This window comes from Malaclemys terrapin, chromosome 2 (assembly GCF_027887155.1).
Source record: "Malaclemys terrapin pileata isolate rMalTer1 chromosome 2, rMalTer1.hap1, whole genome shotgun sequence".
Taxonomy (NCBI): domain Eukaryota; kingdom Metazoa; phylum Chordata; order Testudines; family Emydidae; genus Malaclemys; species Malaclemys terrapin.
In genome coordinates this window covers 126786823-126801376 of record NC_071506.1, presented here as the reverse complement: position 1 = coordinate 126801376, position 14554 = coordinate 126786823, and the positions used below count along the sequence as shown (strand labels likewise).

Below are 14554 nucleotides of genomic sequence, written 5' to 3'. Positions count from 1 at the left end.
GGACTGTCCCTATAAAATCGGGACATCTGGTCACCCTAGGCCCTCCGGATGCTGGACGGGAGCCTCGGGGTGGTGGCCGGTGCGGAACCCAGGCGTCCTGCCCCCCGGAGTGTCCCTTTGCCAGAAGGAGGCGGTGCCGCACGGCCGCCCTGCGCCCTCTGCTGGGCCGGAGGCGTCACTACAACGGGCCGCTCCCGCGCGACAGGCCGAGGGGCGCTGTTCCGCCGGCTTCTCTGAATAAGTCACCACGTCGCGGCCATGCGACAGGCGTGACGAGGCTGAGGCGGCCCCGCCCCGCTCCCTCACAGCAGCACCCAGTTCCACGGCCCGCCCCGCGCAGCCCCTGACGCCAAGGCTGCACGCAGAGCGCTGACTCGTCGTCGTGCGCGGCCCCGCGAGCTGCGCGCTGACGTAATACGTAACTGAGGGCGTGCACACGCGCGGTACGTGGTGGGGGCGGAGCTGGAGCCCGGCGGCAGCGGTGGCAGGTGAGTGACACTGGCCCGGTTCGGCCTGGCTTCATATGCCCCCCCATCCCCGATCCCTGGGAGCTCCCTGCCGCCGAGCCCCGGAGAGAGCCCCGCGCGGCCGGGGAGTGCCAGCCCCACCGGGGCGGCGATGGAAAACCGTTATCCCCCCGCCCCTGGCCTGCACTGAGTGCGCGCAGCGCCCCCTTTATCCCCCTGCTGTCCTGTGAGATGGGACCGTCCGCGAAGTTCCCTCTCCCCTCTACCGTCCCCTGAGATGGGATCGTCCGCGCAGCGCCCCCCCTTTATTCCCCCCCGCCGTGCTGTGAGATGGGACCGTCCGCGCAGCGCCCCCCCCCCAATCCACCTGCTGTCCTGTGAGATGGGACCGTCCGCGCAGCGCCCTCCCCCACGCCGTCCTGTGAGATGGGACCGTCCGCGCAGTGCCCCCCCCTCAGAAATTGGCGAGGCCCCCAATCCTCTGTTCCCCAGAGGTGGAAATGGGCCGCAGCCCCCGCTGCGGGAGGATTCCCTGGTCGCAGTGTTCCGCACCCGCTGGCCTGGGCAATCTCCAGTGATGGGCCGTTCTGTGCCATCCCCTCCCCGTCCCCAGGCCCCCTGACTCCAGAGGGGGACAGTGACCGTCCCTGCGACACGCCCTTCCTCCCTTCCCTGGCATCCCACCCCCAGACACCCAGCGTTCTGCACAACCCCAAGCTCTGAGCAGAAAAATATTGGGGTGGTTCACATCAGAGGGCCCATTTAGCCTGGTTTCCCCTCTTCCTCCACTACTGTGCTGGGTGGAACCAGTAGGCTCACCTAGCCCTGTGTCTGCTGCATTGGATCAGACCGGCGGGGTCATTTCTCCCGGCCACACACACACACTATGCACGATCAGATCAATGGGACCATCTAGCTCGGTATTACCAGGTGTCACCAATTCCATGCTGCCAGATAAGGCCATCCAGTCCCGCATCCCATTCTGCAAAACAGACACCGGCATTGGAACTGCTGCCGAGACCTTGAAACCAGGCTGATGCCCTTGGGCAGGGACTCTTCATGTCATTTGGCTGTTACATTGTGTGTTATTCAGAGGAAGCTGTTACCTGTCCTATCTCAATCCATTTCCTCCAGCATGCTTTTCACTTACTTGCAGAGTGACCTTGGGCTGGTCCCTTTTCTTCGTGCTGCTATTGCTTATGAGTAAAATGGGCAGAATGCTGCTTCCCTGACTGGTTCCCAGGGGCTTGTGAGGAGTAATTGTAGTTTGTACAACATTATACTATGAACATCTGGTTGTTGGGGTAAAAGTTCCTCATCCAACCCTGCTGGTGGTGGTGGACAGAAGCCTGCACTCTGTGGGTTTCAGCATGAGATCCCCACAGGATTGGCCCCGCAGAGGGCCTCTGAGACAATCATTCCAGCAGTTTTCAGAGTAGCAGCCGTGTTAGTCTGTATCCGCAAAAAGAAGAACAGGAGTACTTGTGGCACCTTAGAGACTAACAAATTTATTAGAGCATAAGCTTTCGTGGACTACAGCCCACTTCTTCGGATGCAGCAGTTGAGTTCCACAGGGAGAGCCTGAGGGTGACACCAACTAGAGATCCCAGTGACAGTGTCACCACCCTGTCTTGAGACTTCTGTGGCTGAAGCTTGTGAGCAAAGCTGAACAGGGCTGCCTCACATTATGCCTGGTGCTGCTGGCCATTGCCTGAGCATGTCTTGAACTGGGCCATTAGGCCAGGACAGGGTGTTACATGGAAGGAATGTGCTAATTAAGTCCTATAATTCTTTCTCTTCTCCACCCAGGCACCTACGGGTGAGTCAGGGTGGTGGTGGGTAGGCTGGCTGGGCTGACTGGTTAGTTTGCCATGTGGGATTCCTGGGTTTGGTGCATGAGGGGGCTGACATTCTGGGGAGTTAGGTGTCTTCTTTGGGGAGCAGGGTTTACTGGTGCGTGTATTCCATGCAGCACTGAGGATGCTCTTAGCAGTGCCCAATACAGTGGTGCTGAGCCAGCAGCCAGAGGCTCCAATGTGCTGTGGGAAGTATCAGGGGAGCCAAGGGGGGGCTAGAGGGTTGTCTGAAAGGGGGAGGGAGGGCTGTCCTGCAGAGCTGGGCTTTGTGCCCCCACCTATTGCTTGTCACTGTGTATCAAAGGGTCAGGCCAGGGCAGTTGGTTGATGGGAACTGCCCCCTCACCCCACCCCGGTGATCCAGCGAGAGACACGCTCCACGGAGTGGGAATTGAGCTGTGGCCCAGCATGATGCAAAGGATGCTGTGCACCTGGAGGTGCCATCTCTCAGATGAGAGATAACGCTGAGACGCTGACCTTGGTTTTAGTTACAGTGGCCTGGCAAGTTCCAATTTGGATAATCATATTTAGCCTCCTTTAATTCTCGCTGCAGGATTACTTCACTTCCTGTCCTAAACTCCATTGTAGTGCTGCCATGTGTCAAACAGCTGCCAAGCCCCACCTCAGAGAGGCTGTGTTCAGTGGTGGAAGAAATGTTTCTGGGTGTAGCTAGTAAAGTGCTCGGGGATCCCTCAGGATAGAGGTGCTGAGTGGTGATATCCATATCAGTAGGGTGGGGGTCCCTCGCTCCATTTGCTCCTCTCCTGCTCTGGAGACTCACCAGCCTTATGCAGTACCTCTGTGAGCCAGGGCAAGGTACAGAAGGCTCCTGCTCTGATCTGAATTGCAGACCTGGGCTGAAAATGCAGGGACCAGGAGGGTAGCAAGCCCACTTCCCAGCTCTTCACGCTGTACCGGTGTGAGGCAGGAGCTGAGGAGTCAGATCCTACTGACTCCAGAACCCTGCACTGTGAGCAGCATGTCCTCAGCCTGATCTCTGCCCTCTCAGATCCAGCGCTCACTGCTCCTAGGCCTCAGGAGACCCACTGTGCGTTGACGTCTCGCTACCTGATTTGCCTGACTCTGGTTTTTCTTTCCTCCCCTAGCACTGGTGGCATGTGAGGGGCTCTCTTGCCAAGAAGGCAGCTCACAGCTCGGGGGCCCTCACAGGGGCAGAGGCACCATCCCTTTCCGCAAGGACTCCAGCGTGGGTGGATGCCAGAGGTCTCTGGAACAACACTTGTTACAGGCAGTGGGAGAGGCTCCGAACTAGTGCCTGCGTCCTGGTGGCAAAGACAGTAGCTCCGCACGCGGCAGGCTCCTAGAAATACTGATTTTTTCAGCGCTCCCCCAATGCGGGATCAGGGATGGACCCCACCTCACCCCTGTGAAGAGACCTTTCGTTCTCTCAACAAGCCAAAGGGAATTCCTCTGCCTGGCCACGCAGGAGTCACTCTGCAACAAGACTTGTTTGGTGGGCCCCAGGGGGAATCCCCGTTCACACAGCTGCCTTGTTACAGTGCCACTCGCAGACCCTCTAAGAGCTCACCCTCCATGTTCCAGCTGCTCTGAGCCCCAGAGCCCAAGCTGCTCAGTCTCACTTGACTGTCCTCTCGCCTGGTTCCCTCGTATTCCTCCTCCCGCGGGCTGCTAGAAAAGGATGTGAACTTTGGAATGGAGTCTGTGACCAGCTGGGGACTCGGAGCCTGCATGGGACTGTTGCTGAGTAGCAGGAGGACTGGCTGATCGCTGTGGACAGCCCTTCTCTCCTGGCCCCAGGGTCGCAGGGCGTTGGCCTTGCCCGGACCCTCCATTATGTTCCTCCTGCTCCCCTTTAACAGCCTGGTTGTTAACCTGCTGGGAATCTCCCTGACCGTCCTCTTCACACTGCTTCTGGTTTTCATCATTGTGCCAGCCATTTTTGGGGTCTCCTTTGGCATCCGCAGGATTTACATGAAAACACTCTTAAAGATTTTCCGGGTGAGTCATGCTTCCGGGATGTACTGTGCAGGAGCTCAGGTGCCCTGACCACTGTCCATGTGCCTGGGGGAGATCCCCGCCAGAGGCACGTGCCTTTGAGTAGAGGGTGTCCCTGTCCCTGGATGGTGGTGGTATGAGTTGCTGAGAGAGCTGGGCTGTTGGTGATGCAAGTGTTGGTGCTAGAAACCTCCAGGGGGGTCCTTGGAGTGGCTCAGGCATCTCAGCTCCATAGATCTGTGCTTGTAGGTCATTCCAAAGGGCCCCCATGCTGAGGACACAGGCCTTGTAAACAAGTGCTGCAGAGTCTGTATTGTCACTGGCTGCCTGCAGCAGAGCCCCTTGGAGAGAGAAGGCCCGAGTCTCACACATGGCAGACACAAACAAGGGCAGATTTCAGCACCTCTCAAGAACAGCCCAGTGGTGGGAGGAGACCAAGGGGAGCAGGGCCTGGGGGTGGGGTGAGGAGCAGGCACCTCGTTCCTGGGGATGGGGACAGCTAGTCATCTGGGGCAGCAGAAACAGCATCTCTTCTTTACCACAAGTTTGGGTGAAGGAAGCTGGGTGTCAGCTGGGCTCTCTGCCCTGCAGGGTCCCTGGCCCACACACTCTGCCCCTTGAGGTCAATGTGTTCTGTGCTGTCATCTGCCCAGCAACCCAAGGAAACATGCCTGGCAGCAGGGCCTGCTGCCAGCTGTAGGGCCAATGTGGAGCAGGCTGGGTGGTGCTGTTTCCAAAAGCCCTCTCTGGACCTGCGCTTCTTGGCTCAGAGAAGCCAAGTGGAATTTTCCAGTCTGTTCCTGCCTGCCCTTGGCAGTCTGATCTCCTGGGCTGCCTTAGAACTGGGGCCTCCCCCGAGACAGGGTCCATGCAGGCCCAGGACTCTGCTGAGCTCCCAGGAGGTGGGGCTGGAGGAGGCCAAGGCTGCAGGAGCGTGATGCTGTGTCCTCTACACTCAGTAGTGAAGTTCCATGCAGGGAACCGGAGCGCAGGGTGACAATGCTCATGCCCAGCCATCGGTGTCTATAATAGGAAGGAGGGTGCTGCCTGGGGTGATGGGTCTCAGGACTGGCCAGCATGATCAGCTCTGCAAGCTCTAACGACAGCTAGGTCATTCTCCCAAGTCAGACTGTTGGTCTGTCCAGCTCCATCCACTCCTGTTCTCGCCTCTGGCAGTGGTGGGGCTCCATGATGTACCTAGCCAGCTGTGTGGGAGGTTTCAGGGGAGACTCCTAGCCCAAGAGGCAGTGTTTCCTCTGACCCCTGGCAAAGCATGGGACATGGCCAGGATTTAGCTATTGGGGATTGGAGACTGCCCTAGGACATGCTCTCAGCCAGCCTTTCCGGGCATAGGGCTGGCTCAGTGCTGCCAGCCCAGCAGGCGTGAGCAGAACTCTGCAAGGGCCCTTTCCCCCAAAACCTTGGTAACAGGGACTGACGTCAGACAGGAACCTCTCCAAAGGCTTCCAGGGCACCAATTCCTGCCATTATCCCAGTACTTCCTCCCCACAGCCAGTGTTCCTGCTGGGAGAGACTGGGGCTGGGAGGTCCCGGCAGCCAGTGTTCCTGCCCTGCTCCCTGCAGTGCCACTGCTGGGAGAGATGGGGCTGGAGTAGGTGTGCACATTTTGTTCTCCTTCACAGTTTGTTTTCCAGGCCCATATCGAGAAGGCGGGTGTGATAAATTCTGGTTTTAATTGTTCTCATTTTGACAAGTGATAGCGATGTTTATTTTTAAGCATTTTTTATTTTTATCCATTTAATTTCCCACTGTTGTGGGAAATTGGGAGGGAGGGTGCAGACCGTTATAGAATGACACTAGACATTGAGATTCAGAAAGTCAAAGCTTTATAATGGTTCAAACACAAATTTGTCAATATCACACGTCAGAGTTTACAAAGTAAATCTCTGTAAGTCAAACTCCGATAGGTTCTCAAGCAGCCTTTTTTCCTTTGCTTAGCTATAAATTTTGATTGTTATTGATGGAATTATTTTTTCTGTGGTTTGCATGTGTATGGTGAAATAGACATTTAGAGAAAAATCTAACCCTTCCCAGCTTAGCTATCGCAAAGGTTCTGTGGAGGGCAGGCTGACTGGCTGGAAATCCAACCCGTGTGTTTATCTGGTGCCCTTGGGGAGCAGCTGAGGGGGGAGATTTCTGTGAATAAGGGTGATCTGGGCATTGATTCTGGCTGTTGCTGCCAGATAGCGGCCTGGGGGCTGCTCAGCGCTGCTGTTTGTGAGCAATGGTGCACAGAGAAGTAGGAGCAGCTGTTAGCCAAGTGGGAGGAGGGAGGGGTCCCAGCCCCGCACACTATTGGCCTGCTGGTTCCATCAGCAACCTTGAAATGCAGCCTCTGATTCCAGGAGGGAGGAAATGAGAATCGGAAAATAGTGCTGGGTTAGTCACCTGCTCACCTTATGCTGGAGCCCTCTCTGCCAAGGAGCAAGAACAAGTGGTCAGGGTCCGTATGGAGTCCAGCCAATGGCACCCAGTGAGGGAGCAGCAGAGTGCCATGGGACTGCCTGAAAGCAGCAGAGCGTGCTATGGGGGCTGGGGAGAGGTATTCCATAACGCCCTCCCCCTGCCCCGGGGTAAGTGTTGCTCTTCTCTGAAGTCCCTCTGCTCTGTCAGTATCTCTCAGGTAACACGGTGCCCAGAACTGAATGCAGATGCCTTCACAACAGTCTCCCCCAGCTCCAGGCCATGCACCATCCTCATTAGCAGCCAGGTCCCGCAACAGACAGCTGTCCTGGCTGGTTGCTAGTGTGGGCTAGTGGATTTTCCCAGCCCTATCCCCATTCTAATGTCAGTGCTGTGCTAAGAACCCCTCTTCGAGCTCCTGGAATCCTCTGTCTGCACAGCCAGGGACTCGGAGGGGAAGAAGCCCCAGAAGATGAGAGTTCTTAGGGGGAGTGGGGGTGGAAGTCCTGCTTACCTTGTGTCTCTTTTCAGTGGGCGACGCTGAGGATAGAGCGTGGCGCCAAGGAGAAGAACCACCCACTGTACAAGCCCTATGTAAATGGTGAGAGCCTGCCGTCCCCTCCCATCAGCAGCTCCGTGTCTGTGTGTGCATGTGGGAAGTCCCTGTCGTGGGACTGCCTCATCTCTGGGCAAGGGAGATAAGTGGGGCACATTTGTTCCGTGGGTGTCCCATGTCTAGGACAGGGCCCGGGGCTGGCCCCGCCTACAGGCAGGGGGCGGGAGGGAGGGTGGGCCTGGGGCTGCCCCAACTGCAGCCAGGGGGCGGGCCTGTCAGGCTACCATCACTGGAGCACCTGGCCCGTGTTGCAGGTATCATTGCAAAGGAGCCCACGTCCCTGGAGGAGGAGATCAAAGAGATCCGCCGGAGTGGCAGCAGCAAAGCCCTGGACGCACCTGAGTTCGAGCTCTCTGACATCTTCTACTTCTGCCGCAAGGGCATCGAGACCATCATGGACGACGAGGTGACCAAGCGGTTCTCAGCTGAGGAGCTGGAGTCTTGGAACTTGCTTAGCCGGACCAACTACAACTTCCAGTACATCAGCCTGCGCCTCACTGTGCTGTGGGGGCTGGGTGTGCTCATCCGGTACTGCTTCCTGCTGCCACTCAGGTGAGGAGCCGCCCCTGGCAACAGCCTCTCTGCCAGGCAACCCGCCACTGCGCTGGCTGGCGCATTGTCTGCTTCCAGTCTTCTTGCCCACAACAAGAGAGGGGCCGGGGATGATGGTTAGAGCCAGGGGCTGGGACTTGGGGCTCCTGCCTCTGTCTTTGGCCCTGGGAGAAGTGTGTGGTCTGGCGGTTAGAGCAGTGGCAGGGAGCCTGGGTAGCGTGAGCTGGGGTGGGAGTTCCCAAGATGGCCATACGCATTCCCATGGGCCCATCCTCTCTGCAGCAATCCCAACTGGCCCAGGGGAGCCAGAGGTGCCTGCTCCTCCTGGCAGCACAAGGACACAGAGAGACACCCACCCTGCAGCAGGATCCATTGAGAGACTGCTGCCTGGCAGACAGGAGCAGGGCTTCACGCCCACGAGGCTGCATGTTATTTGTTCACCAGCCTGTAACATCCCTCTCCCTCCTGCAGGATTGCCCTGGCCTTCACAGGCATCAGCTTGTTGGTGGTTGGCACCACAGTGGTGGGATATTTGCCCAATGGAAGGTGAGTTGGGCCTTCACTGAACATGGAGGAGTATGGATGGGGGGGTAGAAAGGGGAGTCTTCCCCCTCGACATCCCAGCCACTGTTGAGATGTATGTCTGTGGGCGAGGGGCCAAGGTGACTGGCACCTGCATCCCTGGGGTGCGGACACAGCAGGATCTATGCCACTACGGCGCTCCTGTGGCAAACCTCACAGCCCTGAACTCTACAAAGCCCAGCTCAGATGAGCAAAGTGTCACTCTCAGGTCATGGGTTTCTGTCTCGGCTTGTGACTAGCTTGGAAAGGGTTGGGCTAGACGGATGGATGGGATGGGAGCCAGCCTGCATGGTGTCCCAGTTGGGCTGAGTTAGTACAGTTACAAACAGCTCTGCCCTTCGCATGCTGCATGAGGGGAGGGGGAGTTGTTGGTCCCTCTTACGGGGGGTACACAGTCAGGTCAGCCTTGTCACTCCCCCACTCTGTGTCCCCAAGCTCCCCCAGCCCAGCTCACCACGTGGCCCTTGCGGCAGCTCCTGGCTCAGGGTACGGCACTCCAGTGTGGGTGGCTTGTGGGGCAGTCTTGGGTAACAATCTCTGCTCTGACCCTGCAGGTGGAAGGAGTTCCTGAGCAAGCACGTTCACCTGATGTGTTACCGGATCTGCGTGCGTGCCCTCACCGCCATCATCACCTACCATGACCAGTAAGGGGCAACACTGGCTCCCGGCCTGCTTTGCCATGCTCTTCCCTGGCTCAGGCCGGGCTCCCGCTGCCCTTGTCACCCCATCTTGGTTTTGTGTTAAATTTAGGGAAAACAGACCCCAAAATGGAGGCATCTGCGTGGCTAATCACACCTCCCCCATTGACGTGATCATCCTGGCCAGCGATGGTTACTACGCTATGGTAAGGGCCACTCCCTCTGTCCCCCGGGAGGGCTGAGCTCAGAGCCCAGCTTTGGCCTGGGCAGATCACTGTGCTGCTGTACGATGGAGCCGATGCTCTCCTGCCTGGGGGTTCTGAGGCTTAGTGAGTTTGCAAAGCACGTGGACCGGAATGGGCTTGTCTGGGGCCCCGGACCTGGATGCCCAGCACTGCCTGTGTACTCAGCCCCTCTCACATCTGGTTGATTCCCCGCAGTGGTTCAGCAGCCTCTGGGCGCCCTGGTTACAGAGGCCAGTGCTCCTTTGGTGCGGGGACGCAGGACTTCCAGAGGCCCCAGCACATGGGCTTTGCTGGCTGGGGAAAGGGCAGGTCCCAGTCCCAGCCTGTCCGCCCTGAGCACAAAGCGTATGATGGGGATCTGGGCTCCTCCCAGACCCCCCCCTCAGGTGTGACCTTCCCCTAACAGCCACCTGGGAGGGGCAGGGCTGTCTCTCCAGCACTCTGCTGGGATGGAAATCTGTCTGTGTGAGGCTAGGAGCTGCCTGGCGACTCCTGCAGACTGAGGCAAAGGCTGTAATCTGTGTCTTCCTCTGGCTCAGGTGGGTCAGATCCACGGGGGGCTCATGGGTGTGATCCAGAGGGCTGTGGTGAAGGCGTGTCCCCATGTCTGGTTCGAACGCTCTGAAGTCAAAGATCGCCACCTCGTGGCCAAAAGGTAGGATAGCAGGCAATAGCTTCCTCCCAGGCAGGGGAAGGGAGGGCCTGCTGGAGACAGTGCGTTCTCCTGAACTCCACACAGGCGTGGCTGGGGCGGGGAGCCAGGACTGTCAGGCTCCAGTGGAGGAGGAACCTGCTTCCTGTCAGGGTGCTGGTTGTCCCAGGTGGTTCCTGGGAGCCTGGGACCTGTCCCGTCCCAGGGGCATTACCTGCATCCAACTAGTGTACCCTGACTGAAGGTTAATTGGTGCGCACTGTAAGTTCGGGGCTGCTGGGTGCAGAGCCAGAGAGCCGTGCCAGTCAGTGACTCTCTCTTCCCTGCAGGCTGACAGAGCACGTCCAGGACAAGAGCAAACTGCCCATCCTCATCTTCCCGGAAGGTGAGCTGCAGGCCAGGCCACACCGACCCATGGCAGGTTGTGAAGGACACCGTATGGCTGATGCCAGCATGAGTGTCATCCCCTCTCCTCTGGGGCAAGGCAAGGGGGGCTGCATCCTCTGTGTTGCCAGAGTTCTGAGGCTGTCCCTCAGGTTGGGGCTGAGCTGTGTGAGTCCACGACAGCGCTGGGCACTGACTGCCATGGTGGGGGGACCCCATGGGTCTGGCCCTTGAGGAGCCCTGGGGCACAATCCTCGCCTTCCCAGACAGGACTCCGACATGTGCTCACTGGGGGAGGCTGAGGCAGCTGCACTCGTCTCTTCACAGGCACCTGCATCAACAACACGTCTGTGATGATGTTCAAGAAGGGAAGCTTTGAAATTGGAGCCACAGTCTACCCAGTAGCCATCAAGGTGCGAGCGGCTCCATGCCTGGGGCAGACAGCAGTGTCTCTCCAGCCCAGGCTCTGGGAGGTTGGCTGCAATGAGCCCATCCCGCTAGGGCTGCTTATGGAGGGTGGGGGCAGGGGTGCTATAGAACAAGGCCCTTCCAGGGGCAGTGCGGGGAACTGGAGGGGCATAGGCCCAGCTTCCCTCACCAGGGCCCCAAAGCTGTGCAGCCCCAGTTTTCGTGAGGGGCTGTTCTCAGCTTTGAGCTGTGGGCAGTAGGGAGATGGTCCTGAATCTCTGGGACTCATCTCATGAGCCTGTCCTGTGGGGGTGGGGAAGCCGAGAACTGGCCATGCTTGTAGGCTGGGGAGCCTGAGACTGAGGCCTTGCCCAGGGCGATGCCTCGGCCAGCCCTGCTGTGGGTCTCAGTCCCATGGGCGCTCTCACCCTCTGCAGTATGACCCGCAGTTTGGAGATGCCTTTTGGAACAGCAGCAAGTACGGAATGGTGACCTACCTGCTGAGGATGATGACCAGCTGGGCCATCGTCTGCAGCGTCTGGTACCTGCCCCCCATGACCAGGCAGGTGAGTGAGGGGGCTATGCCAGGCCTGTGGGGGAGCTGCCGAGGGTCAGGTCCCTTGCTTGTACAAACAGCTCTGCTCTCCCGCAGCCTGAAGAGGATGCTGTCCAGTTTGCCAATCGGGTGAAGTCAGCAATTGCCAGGCAGGGAGGCCTTGTGGATCTGCTGTGGTGAGTCAGAACCAGAACTTCCCCTCCCAGTGCTGGGTCCAAGGCCTCAGAGGTGCCTGGCTTGCTCTGCTCCCAGACTGCAGCCCACAGGAGGGAGAGGCCCAGCTGCCAGAGCCAGCCTTCTGGCTGCCTGGTTCAAGGGGGCGATGCTTGTGAGGCAGGCAGCGACTCCTAGCTGCAGTGTGTGCGCATAGGCAGAGTGGTGGGGTGAGGCACACGAAGTCCCACTGAACCGTGCCGGGGCAGGGTGGAGTTTTCTGGGGGATGCTGGTAAGACAGGGCTGTCGGGGGTGCTGGGAGCAATGCACAGAGCCCTGCCTGGAGGTGTGTAGGCCTCGGATCCATGCTGTAGAGAAGTATGTGCTGAGCACGCCCCGGCAGTGCCCTCTGGAGCCTGCAGCTGCCTCTTGCTCATGCCGTGTGGGCCTTACTCGTGGATGGCAGCTTGCGGTGGGACACCCTGCTCTGCACAGCCTCTCCCCTGGGTGCTGTCCTGGAAGAGTAAGCCAGGCGGGTGTCCTTTCCCGATCACTGGGGCTTCTGAGAATGAAAGTCCAGCAGCCAGGCTCCTGTATCGTAGCCAATGGTCCCTCTGCTGCCTGGGGGTCTGGTGATTGAGCACGGCCAGGAGCCTGGGACTCTTGAGTTCTGGCCCTGGCTCAGCGAGTCACTGGAAAATGAGGACAGTGTTCCCACCCCAGGCGCGTGAGAGCTGGTCTGGGCAGCCCCAGCACCAATAGGGCTTGGGGAAAGGTACTGTGAGTCCGGGGGCAGTCCTCCCCCACGACCTGTCTGATCGCCTGACTCTCCCCAGGGACGGGGGCCTGAAGAGGGAGAAAGTGAAGGACACGTTCAAGGAGGAGCAGCAGAAACTCTACAGCAAGACCATCGTTGGCAACCATGAGGACCGGAGCCGCTCCTGAGCTCTCTGCCTGCACGCTGTCCCCGGGCCCATCCGGAGCGCTCTGCCTCCAGTGCTGCCCCGGGACCCTCTGGAGCCACGTTGTACCCTGGGCCTCAGGCTGCTCCAGAGCTGCTCAGCCCACTCCTCCATCCTCTGGCTCTGCCCCAGAGACACTTCGCTGCCTGGAGCCTGCAGGCCCTGAGTGGCTGCTGGCAAAGCTGCCTTCTTGTTACTGTTACAGCTCAGCCCGTTGCAGGGCCAGCATTAAATGGAACATTGACAGCTGTGCCGTGGTCTGCGGGGTCCAGTGGGAGGGGCTGAGGGTGCGAGTGGGTCAGTGCGAGGCTGCTGCCAGCAGCCAGGAGAGGGGACCCTGCTGCCACAGATGCCTCAACAGCACGAAGGGACCTTGTAGGCCTGACTTCTGAATGGCTGCGCAGCTTGGGCACATTGCATTGCCCTGTGCCACGGCTGCGGCGTAGGGATTCCCTCCCCCAGTGCAGCAATCCCCTGTGGCTCTGGATGTGTCAGTCTCCCACGCTCTAGCCTCTCTGGGGGAAGCCAGGGGATAGAAGGACCCACCTGCACTCAGAGCTGCTATACCGATATGGGCGCACCCCCCACCCCAGCTTCTTCCCTGGATGGTGGGGTGGGGACCATGTGGTGCAGGGAGGAAAGACGCTGTGGCAAGAGAGCCCTGCTGGTGACGCTTGGCCCTGTGTCAGCATCAGGCCTTGTGGGGAGGGGAGTTCTGCGCAGACACTCGTGAAGCTGAAAGCTCATGAGCGCAACCTTTGGCACACAGGCTGCTTGTGTAATGTCAAATTCCTGCCAGTCTCCTGTGTCCCTAGTGATTTCCAACCCCAGGGTTGCACCCTGCACTCCCTTCTTTTAGCCCCACACATGCAACCAACTCTGGGGTAGAGGGCATCAGCCATTTCACAGCCCACAGCACCACAAGGAAAGCCTGTGCATGGCAGGACTACCTCTAGGGTGAGAGGAGAGTTCAGACTCCAGAGCCCCCCGGTGCAGGCTGCCAGGGGCTGAGTGCAGCGTGTGCATTTGCCTCTGGCATTCTCTGGAACCACCCGCCCCCCAATCGCTGTCTGAGCAGAGTGCTGTGGGCATAGCTGCCCAGGCCTTGAGCCGTCCTGCTGCAGCCCTTTTTCCTTGGCTCTGTGCTGTGCATCCTCCAAGCTACAGTGAGTGCAAAGTCTAGCACTGGCTCCTGCTTTCCTGACTGCAGGGGGGCTATCGCCTGACGTAACGGGGAGGGAATCAGGGAAGGCTGGGCCAGGCATGGATTGGAGAGCAGCAGCCAGGGAACGGGAGAGTAGCTGGATTTGGAATGAAGGTGAAAAGTGATGGGCTGCTCTCCCTGGCCACTGGGCAGCCAGCCCCCCTCTACCCTGGCTCTGCTGCCTAATCGGGGGACTGGATGGATGGATTTCTGTGGCTAATTCCTCAGCCATGTGCTCTGAATATGTTCCCTGATGGGATGAGGCTGCTGGCGATTATGAATTGGAAGTTAGGTGTCCAGAAGTGCTGATTCAGCTGCAGTGGGCCAGTGGGTGCTCACGGGATCAGCTCACGGGTGGCCTGGGGAAGGCTGGCAGTGCAGCCTAGGAGTGGGCCTGGCAGGCTTATGCATCCCCAGAGCCATGGGCTTAGTCCCTTAGGAACCTTGGAGCCATTCCCACCTGCCCACCAGGAGTGCTTGGTGCCGTCTCTGGCTCTGAGCACCCCCTAGGCCTCAGCCTTGCAGGGACTGTTCTCCCTTTGTGCTGTGAGCCTGGGCCCAGGCCCACGTTAGTCCTAAATTCACTGCTGCCTCTGTGTGCTATGCTCAAGCCCCCAGCTCTCTGGATCTCCCTGGCCCAGCTGCAGTGGGTCCTGGATGGAGGTTGCCCACAGCCCCATTCTCCTCCCTCTGGGGCTTGAGCTGGTTTATTGCGCCTCCCACACGGGGGCTGGAGGGCCTGGCTCCTTGTTCCCTCTGCCCCAGTGCTGGGCCGCTGCCACTCCCCTGCAGCAATACCACCAAGTACTGAGGCCTGGAGCCCCACCGTGAGTCCTTGCTGTGCTGGATGCCTCCCCCAGGCTCTGCTCCAGGCAGC

At 59.0% G+C, this 14554-nt stretch overlaps 1 protein-coding gene across 2 annotated transcripts; it reads left to right on the top strand.

The window, feature by feature from the left end:
- Positions 1 to 439: 439 nt before the first annotated feature.
- Positions 440 to 12723, top strand: GPAT4 (glycerol-3-phosphate acyltransferase 4). Of its 2 annotated transcripts, XM_054018672.1 has the most exons (13): positions 440 to 488; positions 3430 to 4303; positions 7256 to 7325; positions 7595 to 7892; positions 8364 to 8438; positions 9029 to 9118; positions 9225 to 9318; positions 9897 to 10012; positions 10339 to 10394; positions 10721 to 10806; positions 11239 to 11367; positions 11454 to 11533; positions 12348 to 12723. In XM_054018672.1, exons 2-13 carry the CDS (start codon positions 4139 to 4141, stop codon positions 12454 to 12456), a joined length of 1368 nt encoding a protein of 455 aa, XP_053874647.1. In that variant the 5' UTR covers positions 440 to 488; positions 3430 to 4138; the 3' UTR covers positions 12457 to 12723. The 2 variants fall into 2 exon arrangements, with proteins under 2 accessions (XP_053874647.1, XP_053874648.1); XM_054018673.1 differs by lacking the exons at positions 440 to 488; positions 3430 to 4303 and adding an exon at positions 6608 to 6894.
- The last annotated feature ends 1831 nt before the right edge of the window (positions 12724 to 14554 follow it).